Here is a 12,839-nt window from a genome sequence, read left to right on the forward strand (position 1 = left end):
TCTTTACACCTCTAAGTGTGTCCTCTTTTTATTCCCAGTGGTTTCAGAGTACAGTGAGCAAAGAGGATTCCATGCCTGAAGCATTGAAAAGTCTCATATTCTCAAATTTTGAACCTTTGCACAAATTTCATACAAATTTTCTCAAGGAAATTGAGCAACGACTAGCCCTATGGTGAGTACAATTATGTTTAACAATTATATTTCACCCCTTTCCCTCTTTCTTTTTTCCTAATTTTTTTTACGTGCCTTATAAGCAGCAGTAGTGAGAAAAGATAAAAGTAAGAAACTGGCTTAAGACAAGCCAACCTTAAAATGTTCTTCATGTATCTAGATCTCGTCCTGAATTTTTTTTTCCTTTGGTTTACAGTTCTCCAAAATGCAAGTTTTCTTAAGATAATTAAATGAATATCACAGAATAAATGCGGTCGTTACTTTCAGAAGACAATGAGGGTGATTAAGGATAGAGACGTATGAGGGACTTTGGGGGATATTAGTAATATTTCACTGGTGCTTTGCTTTATAGTCATTTCTTAGGTTTCTGTATGCCTCATGCAGTTTTCAGTAGCTTATTTCACAGTGTTTAAAAAGTGCTTTGAAAAAATATGGAGCCCTATGCAACACACACACACACACACACACACACACACACACACACACCAGTTTCCATATACACTTTTACCTTGAATTTCACTTCTAGGAATTTACCTTAAAGATATGCTTTAATATATGAAATGACACATGACAAAGATATCCATGGCAGAATTAAAGATTGGAAATGACCTAAATGCCCATGAATAGCAAATTGGTTAAAGATAGTGTTACATCTGTCCATTAAGCCAGGTAAACCTTAATCTGAGAGAAGAGGGTAGTGCAGAAAATCAGGGGAAACTTTGTATACTGTAGAGTGCAAAATCTGATGTAGCCTTACCTAAAATAGAATGTTTTTCAGAAAATTCTCATGGGTTTGTTTTTTTTTTTTTTTAAAGACAGTAACATATAGATACATGGGGAGTTGACTGTCTACTAAACATGCATTTGAAAAATGCCAGGAGAAAAATAGCAAAGGCTTCAACTGTGTTTTTGGCAGAAATGGAACCCATTGTATACCGTATCCACATGTGAAAATTTGGTCGAAAATGATCTCTGAGGCATTAGCGACTGTAGGACCTAAAGGAGCCCTAGATGCGGCTATCTTGCCGCAGGTGACCCCAGATTATGGGATTCAAGCGTCAGCTTAACAGGTTAGCAAAGCTGCTCCCCTGTGTTGTGAGGGGAACGTGCGCAGGCACATGGCTTTGTATAGTTCTTATACCTGGAGATAATTCATGCATAGTTCTCTTTCCTGTGATAGAAGGAGGTGGGAGGCTTGACCGAGATGCCCCAGGGAGGAAAGTACAGCCAGGATTGAGAAATGACAGGTACAACGTCAGCCTCACCGAACATGGGGAAAGATTAAAAATGCCACTTTAGAGTCATACTCTAGGTTGGTTCTGTGAATGTAAGAGAACTAACATTTTTCAAAATTAAAAAAAGTTTCTACAAGATCTAATTTTATTTTACCTTCCCAAGTTTGTTTACCTGGAAACTTTCGGTTGTGTTGTACCATGTTGCTTCATCATTTCTACAAAGACGATTGAAGCTTTCATAATGGAGCCAAAGACTTTACAGCTTGTTTTCTAGCCAATGAGATGTATGTTAATATAGTCTTAAGTCTTCCCATAGACTCAGAACATCTTGAGCTGGTGTCACTATAGCAGTTTCAGTCCTCATGGCTATTGATTTGTGTCGTTGGGGAGGTCACACATAGGAAATGTCATCCATTGGCAGTTCCCTGTCAACCCGGCATGGTGGCTTCAGCTGCCTCCTGCCATCAGAGAGAACTTCAGAGAGCTGCATTTCGTTCTAGAAATAAATACCATATCCGTGGATTTATATGTGAGTATAAATTTTTAGCATCTGGCCATTATCTATGAAAGAATATCTACTTGATTAAAAAGCAGCTACTGTCATTTGTTTCTCAGAGGATTTTCAATAGAGTATCTTTCACAGATCTATGATTTTATTCATATTTTATATGAAGATACCAGAAAGCATATAAAAGGCTCAAAGCCAAAGAAATAGCAGATAGTCAATATGCAGCTCAGTTGACACGACCTTGCAACAGTGGACACAAACCAAATTGATGACATTTATCAGGAATAAATGGAAGAGTCTGCCATTAAGTTCAACTAATCAATTCCTCAAGAACATGATGAGGAAGACCTGGCTTAGCAGAGATTCAAGGCAAAAAGGCTGAGTGTGAATGAATTTAGTATGAGCCAGTAGAATAACAAGAGAAACCAGTGTCTATATCTGTAGCTGTCAGCATTGGCTGCTCATCACCTAGAAGCATAAAAAGTCTTGATAACCGTGCAGAACCCCAACCAGTATATCAGAATCTCTGAGAAGTAAGACCGAAGCATCAGTATTTCCTAACGCTTTCCAGGTGATTCTGGTGTATAGCCAAGGTCAAGAACCTTTGCTCTAGACTGCCTCATTAGAAAGAGACCAGAGCATGGAAAATGATTCCACCTTGCAACATCAAGGCTCAGAGCTCCTTAGCATACTCTACCCAGTTCTGAGTTTCACATGTGAAATATTATAACAAGAAAATACATTTTATTTTTTAAAAAACGATTGTTGGAACAATGGATATTTGGTCTAGGAAAGAATATTTTAGAAAATATAATATGGCTCTCTTCAGGTTGGTCATATGTAAAAGAGAGTACATGTCTTCTTAGTTGTACCAGAGGACAAGATTTAGGCAAAGGAGTGCATTTCCAACAGGGCACATTGTGTCTGAATATGGGACAGGATTTCTTGATGCCAAGTGCAGCTTAGCAATGAGAGGCAGCCATGTGAGACAGTGAGCCCCTGCACTCTAGGGCTTCGTGAGCAGAGGTTGACTGTCCATTTCCAGAAGGTATTTATCTAGTGGATGGAACCTCAAACCTGGCAGTGCATCTGGGTCACTGCCAGAGGGAATTTTGAAAAACTACAGATTATCAGGCCCCATCCAGCCCTCCTGAATCAGAACTTTGGGGTGAGACCCAGAAATTTGTATTTTTGAAGTGCTTCTAGAGGGTGACTACAGTGAATACCTTTTCTGGAACAGCTGGTGTGGAATGCCTCTGATGAACTAAGATTTTGTGATTCTTCAATTTACATTTTGGTTTTAACTCTTTTATAAGCACTGAATAAATTATTGAATGAATGAATAAATACATAAGTGGGTAGGTGAGTATGTGAGCATTAGGCTTTGCCCACTGGGTTCTTGCAGTCTCAGAGGAGGAGGCAGGCATGTGGAGGAAGGAGGGCCAGGCCCATTGATGGATGTGAGTGCCATTCCAATGTGAGCACAGGGTGTCACTGGCCAGGTCTGCCTTGGAGAACATGTAGGCCATTAAAGCTTCCATGGAAGAGGTGACTTGTGGGTTATATATTTAATGAGAATAGATCACAGGGAAATTTATTGAATGGATCACAAGGAAATTTATTAAGAAAGGATTTTACACTGAGTTACTGACTGAGACCACATGAGTGTATGTATATATGTATATGTATATGTGTGTTTTTTCATATTGTGATATGGGAAGCAAATTGGCTCATGTAGATGGGCAAGGCTGTGGTCCACACTCGCCATCAAACCACCACCTGAGATCTGTCTGTCCGTGGTCCTTGTGGAGTTTCATTTCTTCATCTGTAAAACGTGGAGGGCGGTCTCCACCTCACTGGGCTCTTACATGAACTAAATGAGACAATGTTTGTGAAGGGCTTAGCGTTCTGCCCCACATATAGAAAGAGGGGGAAGCTGATCATTTTTTTAAATACAGGTTTTATTTTAAAATAATTTTGGAGTTAGAGAAAATTTGCCAGTAGAATTTCTGCACACACCTCACCTGTACCCTTCCCCTGTGTCAGCTTCTTACATCACCATGCACAATTTGTCAAAACTAAGAAACCAAGGTTGGTACATTAATATTAACTAAACTCCAGACTTCATTCAGCGATACTTTAAATTATTATTGTTGGTGGAAAGAAATCTAAAGTGTATTATGTACATAAAGTTCCCCAAAATTTGGTACTTAAATGACACAGCCAACATGATTTTCCTTTGCAGTCTTATGTTAGATTGTCATATACTTTCATCAACAGTGGGAAATTATAGGGGGAAAAAATTACCAGGAAGTTTTCCTACATGATTAGGCTGAACCCAGGCTCAGTAAACACACCTGCTCCTGCCCAAACATTGTGTTCTCCTAAGTAAACACGCCTGAGAAGAGGATGGACCGTTTCATCCTGCCCAAAGCCCAAGTTACTCTGTTTCTTTAAAACAAGAAAACAGGTTTGATGCCTTCTGAAAACATGAAGAATGCCTATCCTTTTGAAAGCAAGCACATTTTACTCACCTGTCCAAATGCATTCAGAGAAAGCCACTTCAATCTTTGGCATTCAGGCAAGACTCCCACATTCCAGCCCTGAAATGATGGACAGGTGCTGAGCACAAACTGGCCAAGTCATTCCCCAGAGATGAATGAAGACCTGCTCTGGTACAGGGTGCCTTGGCAGATCTTTCAGTGCACAAAACTCAGCTTGCAGCTGGCAGGGAACTGGGATCCAGGGAAGAGTCACACAGTGAGGCACTCCGATAGGCTGTGGGCACTTACAGTGTCCAAGAAAGATCACCTGCATTTGTTTTGTTTTGTTTGAAGAAACTTGAGGTGGAGTCACTTGAAAGGAGTGCAGAAGTCTAGCCAGGAGAACTGGAAAGACTGGATGTGGAGATGTCACCATACAGACAAGTCAGGGCTCATGGGACAAAGGAGAAGGGAAAGGGAGGTTCCTGGAGCTTCGAGCCAGGTTTAACTGGGAGGATGGTCATGAAATGAAGAGGGAAATTAAAGGAAGAAGCAAGGAAATCGGTGGGGAGATGAGCTTGCTTTGGGACACGTCAGATTTAAGAGGTTAATAACAAAGTCCTACAGACAGTTGGAAACGCTCCTCTCAGGCTGGGGAAAGAAATCAGATTCAGCAGCGTAGATTTGGAAATTATCTAAAAGAAGAATCTTTAAGGAAGAGAATGTTAAGACACAAGTGAGCCAGGGACAGAATCTTACTCAATACACCTTTTGGCAACTTTCCATACTCTGTGGTAGAGCAAGAGCCAGCAAAGGCAACAGAAAAAGCCACCAGAGATTTGAAAAAAGGAAGCAGTAGGGGCAGAGGGTCCCAGAGTGGTGGCGGGGAGGGCAGAAGGAGTTCCCTGGTTTGTGGGACCAGGCTCAAGATGGACAGGAATCCTTCAGGGACGAGGGGTGAGGAGGTCATCCTCGAGGGATCAGAGGTCCCTCCACACCTGTGACACTTGTGGGTTGTGGGCAGGAATTTCATAGGTGAAGCAGTTTTGTCTTACCATGACACTCTAGTGATTGAAGTGGAGTAGAGATAACTGAGGGTCAGAAAATTGTTTAACACACTTCCCCACTTTAAGTAGAACATCTTTACAGGAGCAGCGGTGAACAATTATAGGACAAAAATGAATGAAATATTTTACTCAAAAAATTAAACATAGAACTAACTTCCATATGATCCAGTAATTTCACTCCTAGGTGTATATCCAAAAGAATGACACAAGGGGCTTAAACACACTTGTACATCAATATTACTAGAGCATTATTCACAATAACCCAAATGTCCACTGACACATGAATGGATAAACAAACGTGGTGTAGCTTGAGGACATTATGCTGAGTGAAATAAGCCAGTTACAAAAAAGACAAATATTGTAGGATTCCACCTATATGAGGTTCCTGGAATAGTCAGATGCTTAGAGGCAGAATGTAGAATGGTAGTTGCCAGGGACTGAGGAGGGAAATGGAGACTTACTGTTCAGGGGATGTGGAGTTTGTTTTGGGAAGATGAAAAACTTCTAGAAATAGATGATGGTGGTGATTGTACAACAATGTGAATATACTTTCAGGTCACTGAACTGTATATTTAAAAATGGTTAAGATGGTAAATTTTGTTTTATATGTGTGTGTGTATTACAATTTTTAAAAAATAAGAAAAAAAAAGTCATAGGGAAGCCAGTGCAGGATAAAAGCAGAGGCTTCAAGACAGTGCCTTGCACCCGAGGGCCGCTGGCCTGTGCGGTGACTGCGTGGGGCGCTGACCAAGTGCTTTCCCGAATGAACCCGTTTAAAGCTTGCGCCAGTGGCAGGTGTGTTTCCTGATGGACTCGCCTCCGTTCTGACTGAGTCAGCATTCGCAGCCAGGCCTTGACAGGTTAGAGTGAGCCGAGGACCTCAGTTTAAAGCTCAAATCATATGTATACTGAGGGGAAAGTTCAGCTCTTATCTCTTATTAATTCAGACGTTGTTGGGGGCGAGGTGGGATTTAGCAGATGCCTTTTTCATCTGACCGCAGACCTCGCAATGCTCACATTTCACTTTTTATCATGTTCGTCATCGTTGGCTCTTTTTGTCTCCCATTATTGTTTCCCTTTATTGCCCAACATTCTGGGAGGTCACTGGAGCTTTATACACAACAGATGAGAAATGAAAATAGACTTTTTACTTTTCGTAAGTGACACAGTAAGGGGAGGTATTTTGGGTGATCATCCCAATCGGTGAGATGCTGCACTTTTTTGCTGTGGCAAAGACCTCTGATGTTAATACTCATTGCCTTCTCTGGCCTGTGTTAGATGTGGGATCATTACGGGAAAAGCTAGAAGGAGCCTCTGGTGGGACAGCCTGTTTTCTCAAGCTTGCTGCACTCCTGAGGTTCCTGTGAGCTGGGCGGGCAGAGATTCTGTTCCTTTTACAGGCCCCTGGGGGTTTCTTGCAGTGGCCACCACCCAGTCTCCCTCCACTACACAAAAAGATAGCTCCACCTTCAGTCAGAAGCAGCTTTTCATAACGTTCTCTCTCAAAGGGGCAGCGTCTCCGTGTCATCAATGCAGGTGTTCAAACCAGGCCTGAGCTCACGCCATGTTCCATGCATGTGCACACGTGTGCACATCCACCTCACTCCTCCCCTCGGCTCTGAGTGTTGGCACCACCACACTTCACCTCTGCGTCACTGGGAGAGACAGATCAGACCCAGACCTTGTCCTTTTGAAAAGTCAACTATGGCTAACGGTTGCTGCCACACAGTGAAGCACTGGCTGGCTTTGCCCGCACAGATGGATTACATGATATGAAAGCTTTGGTTCCCCCCGAAGTTGGTATCTATAGATTATTTCCCACATCCACGTCAGGAAAGGATCTGATTTCCATCCTATTTTGTTGGTGCCCAAGATCTAAATATTTGTAAAAGTCCATTGAGGAGAATTCCTGTAATTATTTTCTGGAGTAATAATTATTACCCCACATACTTTGTGATCGGCTAATTCTTACAGCATGGAGGTCCCCTGTCTTCCCTATGTGCAATGAAAACTTTTATACCTTTTTGGGTAAAATCAACTGCAGTGCCTTTTCCCTTGGAACATTCTTGTGTGATGTATCCCACTGTCTCATAAGCTTTGAACGGTTCCGACGTTCCAGCAGCCATGGATTCGGTCTTGAGCAGGAAGTCAGGGTTACAACCTTGTATGTTAGGAATCCCGAGTCACTCTAGTCCGACAAAGCCAATTAACCGCATTGATTTTTCTCCCTGTAAAACCGAGTTAACCAGGTTCAGAAGCTGTGATTTCTACCTCCCTTCTCCCACCTCCAACCTCCATCGCTCTTCTGAATTCCCATGATGGTTATTAGCCTTTTTATGTCACCACCAACTACTTTTCAGCTGGAATCTCAGTTCCTTACACACATCTTTCCACTCTGCCAAAACTCTAGGTTCCTCCAGGGGGAACCATTCCCATGCCGTTTAGTCTAGCTTGGGACTCAGAACGGTGTCTGTGTTTGATGAATGGCTGATTTTCTCATTTGTAAACTGCATCACAATTCTTAAGGCTCATTTTTATTGTGGTTTTAAATCCTTTTATGCCTTATCTTCCTTGAAGATTTTTGAGACAGTTTACAAATGGAAAACAATACAAGAAAAGGATAAACAAGGACATCTAAGGCTGCACTATCCAGTAGGGTAGCCACTAGCCACTTATAGCAATTTAAATTAATTCGAAACTCATTTTTCTCAGTAACACTAGCCATATTTCAAGGGCTCACTAGCTACATGTGGTGAGTGGCTACTGTATTGAATAGCAGATGTAAAAAAAAAACATTTCTGTCATTACAAAGATTTTTGGACAGCATTTTTCTAAAAAATGAAAAAGGAATAGTACAACAAACACAGGGCCTGTCACAGAATAGTTGCTCAAAATACTTAAAGAACAAATGCATGAAAATGTCTTGGTTTCCTCAAGGGTAAAGCTTAAAGAATTATATATTTGCTATTGTTGTGTTTCAAAGCCTCAAAGCAGAGGAGGCCTGGCAAATGGGAGTGGATAGTGCTTTTACACATGTAAAAAACCATATTCACGTGGAAAGTTTGTGGCATTACTATTAATAACAAACACCCTGGATGGCTTTCGGCCTAACATTTAGAGGGAAAAGAACTCCAAGAAGCAGCTTCATTGCTGTTCACTTGTAACATGAGAGCGACTTCCGGGCTCCCTGCAAACCTCATCTCTCTGCGTGATCTAAAATAGTCGCCGCCTGCTAACTAGTGCCACTCGTGCCAAAACATACCTGGGACACGGGCTGTGTGGCCAGGGATAAGACCGTAACGTGACTCTCCTTTTTCCTTCTTACTTGTACACTTGAGTTTGTGGTGGCAGGAGCCATCTCTGCACCCCAGAGCCCTGAGCTGTGGCCCGTGTATTTATACTATCCGTTTTAGGTCTTGTAGGGAAATAAAAACAGGCCTTGGAGTCAGACAGACCTTCCTTCAAATCCCACTTCCACTGGGCATCCTTGGGCCAGTCACTGAACCTCTCTAACGTCAATTTCTTTATTTGTAAAGTGGAAGTAGTGATCACTTGATGATGAAGGATGAAGGAAAGGAGTTTGTAAAGCGTTTGACAGGGCTTCTAGAACATGGCGGTAGTCAACACACAGTAACTAAAACCCTCCCCAGAAAAAAAACTTGCAGCCACCCCTCTGCTTCCTACTCTGGTACTGTCCTTCCTCATAATAATGCCACCACCCAACGAAAGAGCCCAGGTTCTTTTGCTTTTCTTTTTGCTCATTTGCAGCAGGATCCGTGCAAATCCTCATGTCAGCAAACTTGGCCAAGGTCTTCCTTCATTTATTCAACAAATATTTATTGTGTCTCTACTATATATCAGTTCCTCCTCTCAGTGTTCAGTGAACAAAGCAGGCCTGTTCTTCTAGAGCTTGTGTTGTGCTTACATCCTCTGCTCTGCTCTGTAGCAAGGAGGTAGCCAGAACCAGCCTGATAAGATTAGAAAGCAGAGCCTGGGGATACCTCAAGAGATCCTGTTCTATTTTCTACTCATGCCAAGCCAAGAGATCAATGAGTATCTGACCATTTTCTCAGGACAGAAATAACATCTCAGTATTCTAGAGATGTTAAAAGAAAATCACAGCTTTAGGACTGGACATATGCGCAGTCAAGCACCTTGCGTTTCTGCAGTATCTTTTAAAGCATTTTCCCTTAGATTATCTCATTCGACAATCAAAATAATCTTGTGGAATTATCCCCGTTTTTTCCCCTATGGAACATGAGGTCTGAAAGGAAGAGTGCCTTGCCAGAAGTGGTTTAGCATAAAGCTAGGTAGGACTGTACCCCATTTCTTACTTTCCCTGTGGAGGCCATGAACCTAGGGGTTGGAGAAGTAGCTGTTAACTACTTATTCTCTGGTTCTGTCTAGGGCAGTGCTTTCCGATAGAACTTACTGTGATGATGGCAATGTCCTATGTCTGCATTGTTTGATATAATAGCTGCTAGCCACATGTGGCTACTGATCACTTGAAATATGGGTAGTATGACTGAGGAACTGGATTTTTAAATTTCATTTTAAGTAAAGTTGAAATTTAAATAAGCATATGTGGATACCGTATTGGGCAGTTCTAGAGGCTTGAAGGGGAGGAGCTCTGAAGTGATAGAGGGGTGATGGACCCAGTCTCCCTTTCATGCCTGAATGCCCCAACACACTATGTCCTTCACCACCTACTTTCTTAGAACTCAAACGTTGAGGTAGTTGTCAAAAAAACAAGACTGGAGGGTGTTTCTCTGGGCCTGGCTGTGTAGTAGGCTGTACCATCGAGGTTTTTGGCACTCTGTGATGTTCGCAGTGACGAAATCGCCTAACAGTGCATTTCCCAGAATGCATCTCTGTCATTAAGTGGCATATGACTGTAATCTATTGCTCTGGCTAATTTATTTGCTGTTTGAACCCAGCCACTCTCCCCATCCCACATATTAATGAAAAATTTGTCTTTGCACATTTACTTATTTACGCATTACCCTTTTATTTACATAGATATACAAACACATGTAATTACAGGCCTTTTTTTTTTTTTCCATTTAGAATCATAGAAACCAGAAAACAGTAAGAATGAGGATGCGATGTTCGTTTCGTAAATGAGGCTTCACAGAGTTAATTACATTTTCCTAGGACCAGAGAGCACTAGACACAAAGCCAGGGGAAAAGTCAGCCCTGCAGCTCCCAGATGCACAGTTCGCTGTTGGGTTTCAATCTGATGAGATGATGCTTCTTTTTTTTTCTGATGAGAAGGGGAGGGCAGAGTGTTTAATAACATGCTTTGATTAATACTGGGCTACTTGGAAAGCCCAGTGGGTCAGCCACTGCCTACTTTCCCTGGTAAAGGATCTCCTCCAACACTCGCCCAAAGCCAGGCCCAGTGTCCTCTCCCAGCGGGGATGGCTCCCCAGTGCACACCGTACTGTGTGGGATAGTGGGGGATTCTATCACCACCGAGGTCAGCGGCACGCTGGAAATTCAGTCTCTTTTAGGGTTCCGTGTGGATTGTATGTTGACCCTGGGGTTGAGGATGTGAATGGGCACACAGTGATGATTTTTCCTGTCATCCTTGCCCCACCTGCACCTACAGCCAGAGAAAGTGTTTCCTGACGCTCAGAGGCAAAGCCCTGTGAGGTAGGTCTCCTTCTGCCCCTCGTACACAGCCTCGAGCGTGGCCTCGCTGTTGGTCAGCCGCCCTCCCACAGAGAGCTGGTCCCTGCTCTCTTATCCTCTTCCTCCTCTTCTCTTTGTCTGCTCTTCTCTTTGCCGAGCTACGGACCAGCTCACGGGGAGGTGAGTGTGTGTGTTCAGCCGTGTGCTGAGATCACGTGTGGTTGATCCTGGGAGTACAGTGCTCAGGGTGCATGGGTCAGAGCTTAGCATCTAAGAGGCTTCTTAGTACGCACATGGGTTTCTGAAGCGAAATTGTCAAGAGAATTTTCAGCTTTGTTGCTCCGTGGTAATTACACAGACAACAAATATGTAGCCCTGTCCTCCAAACAAGGACCCTTTTCTTGTGAGGTTAACATCCGGAGGGTGTTCCAGAAAATTATAATTACTTTTCATGTTTTCGATAATAAAATGACCTTTTAGCTCTTCATAATAAAGCAAATGCTTTAGGCTTGTAGATTTGGTGACACGAACATGTAGAGGAAGTAAAAACATGATGATATTTCTGTAGGAGGCAGCAGGAGTCTGGGGTGTCGTTCCCATGGCCCGACTCTGTTATGGAACCATGCAGGGCTGGGGCTTGTCGTGAGTAGGGAGGGCATGGGGGCGGGGGCGGGGGCAGGGGGAGAGTGGAGGCAGAGCCGCTGTGCTCGTCATGTTAACTTAGGTCCCAGCCTGGTTTCATGACACCACCTCGAACTGCCCCCTTTGAATTTATTGATATCAGGGTCTTCCCAGTGGTACAGGGGACATGATACTCAGGGCAGTTTCTACAGCGAAATAAAGATGCTAAAGACTTAGGGGAGCAGATAGGGTCCTGCTAGGAAACCAATGCAGGAAGAATATCTCCCTTAGTTTGGGGTTTTAATATCAGTATGTTTTCTTTTAATAAATACTTGGCGAAGAAGAAAGGAAATGAAGTCAGTAACGTCTGGCTTCCACCATCGCTTGCCGCTCCGCCCACAGTGTCCGCTTTCCAGCACTTCCTTTTTCCTTGGGTCGGGGCGTTATCTGTAAGAGGCAGGAAATTGCTCATTATTAATGGAAACGAGAGACCCCCATTTCTCCTCTTGCTCACCCAATCCAGAGGACTTTCACTAAATATATCTAAATTATGTCCTTTGAACTAACTGAAGATTTTTCTTATGTGCATTGTCAAATTGCATACCCATTTGAAAGTTTAGGGGTCAATTATTTAAGTTCCAGATAATAGCCACATTCCCACAAATCAAGTGTACATTGTGTCTGGCCTTCTTTTATTACTGTATGGTATTCAATATCAGGTCTTTCTGGCTTAATTGCTGGGTTCTCTTTTGTTGCTCAGGCAAGGGGGGTAATGGAAAAGGAAGGAGAACTTTCCGGCTTCTAAAAGAGCATCACATGATGATGGTGCAGAGGGATCAGTGTTTCTGAATACCAGAAAGACTCCATTGTTTGGGGCTGGAGCTCCTTTCTGTTCCCAGTGGTAAGGAGAAGAGCAACTAGTAACTTCTCAACCAAGCCCAGCCACACATCAGGATCAACAGAATGGCCAACCAATAAATACCTCAGTAGTGATTTGGCTAATGACCATTTGCCAAAAATCCAGAGGTGCCTCAACCCTGCAGCTGATGGGGTAGAATACGTGCAGTGATTAGCAGAGCCTGGGTCTAAGTCATATGCTTGAGCATTTTCCATTTCGGGG

The 12,839-nt window shown here is 42.9% G+C and overlaps 1 protein-coding gene across 3 annotated transcripts in view; it reads left to right on the plus strand.

Annotated features, from left to right (window-relative positions):
* The window catches only part of FARP1 (FERM, ARH/RhoGEF and pleckstrin domain protein 1), a 268,128-nt gene that overhangs the window by 228,285 nt on the left and 27,004 nt on the right, over window positions 1–12,839 (plus strand). For all 3 annotated transcript variants that reach the window (XM_039849165.1, XM_039849167.1, XM_039849166.1), the window contains one exon: window positions 39–172. In XM_039849165.1, the coding sequence (XP_039705099.1) occupies window positions 39–172 (134 nt within the window). The remainder of the gene's footprint in view (window positions 1–38; window positions 173–12,839) is intronic.

This window comes from Pteropus medius, unplaced genomic scaffold (assembly GCF_902729225.1).
Source record: "Pteropus medius unplaced genomic scaffold, Ma_sr-lr_union100, whole genome shotgun sequence".
NCBI lineage: Eukaryota > Metazoa > Chordata > Mammalia > Chiroptera > Pteropodidae > Pteropus > Pteropus medius.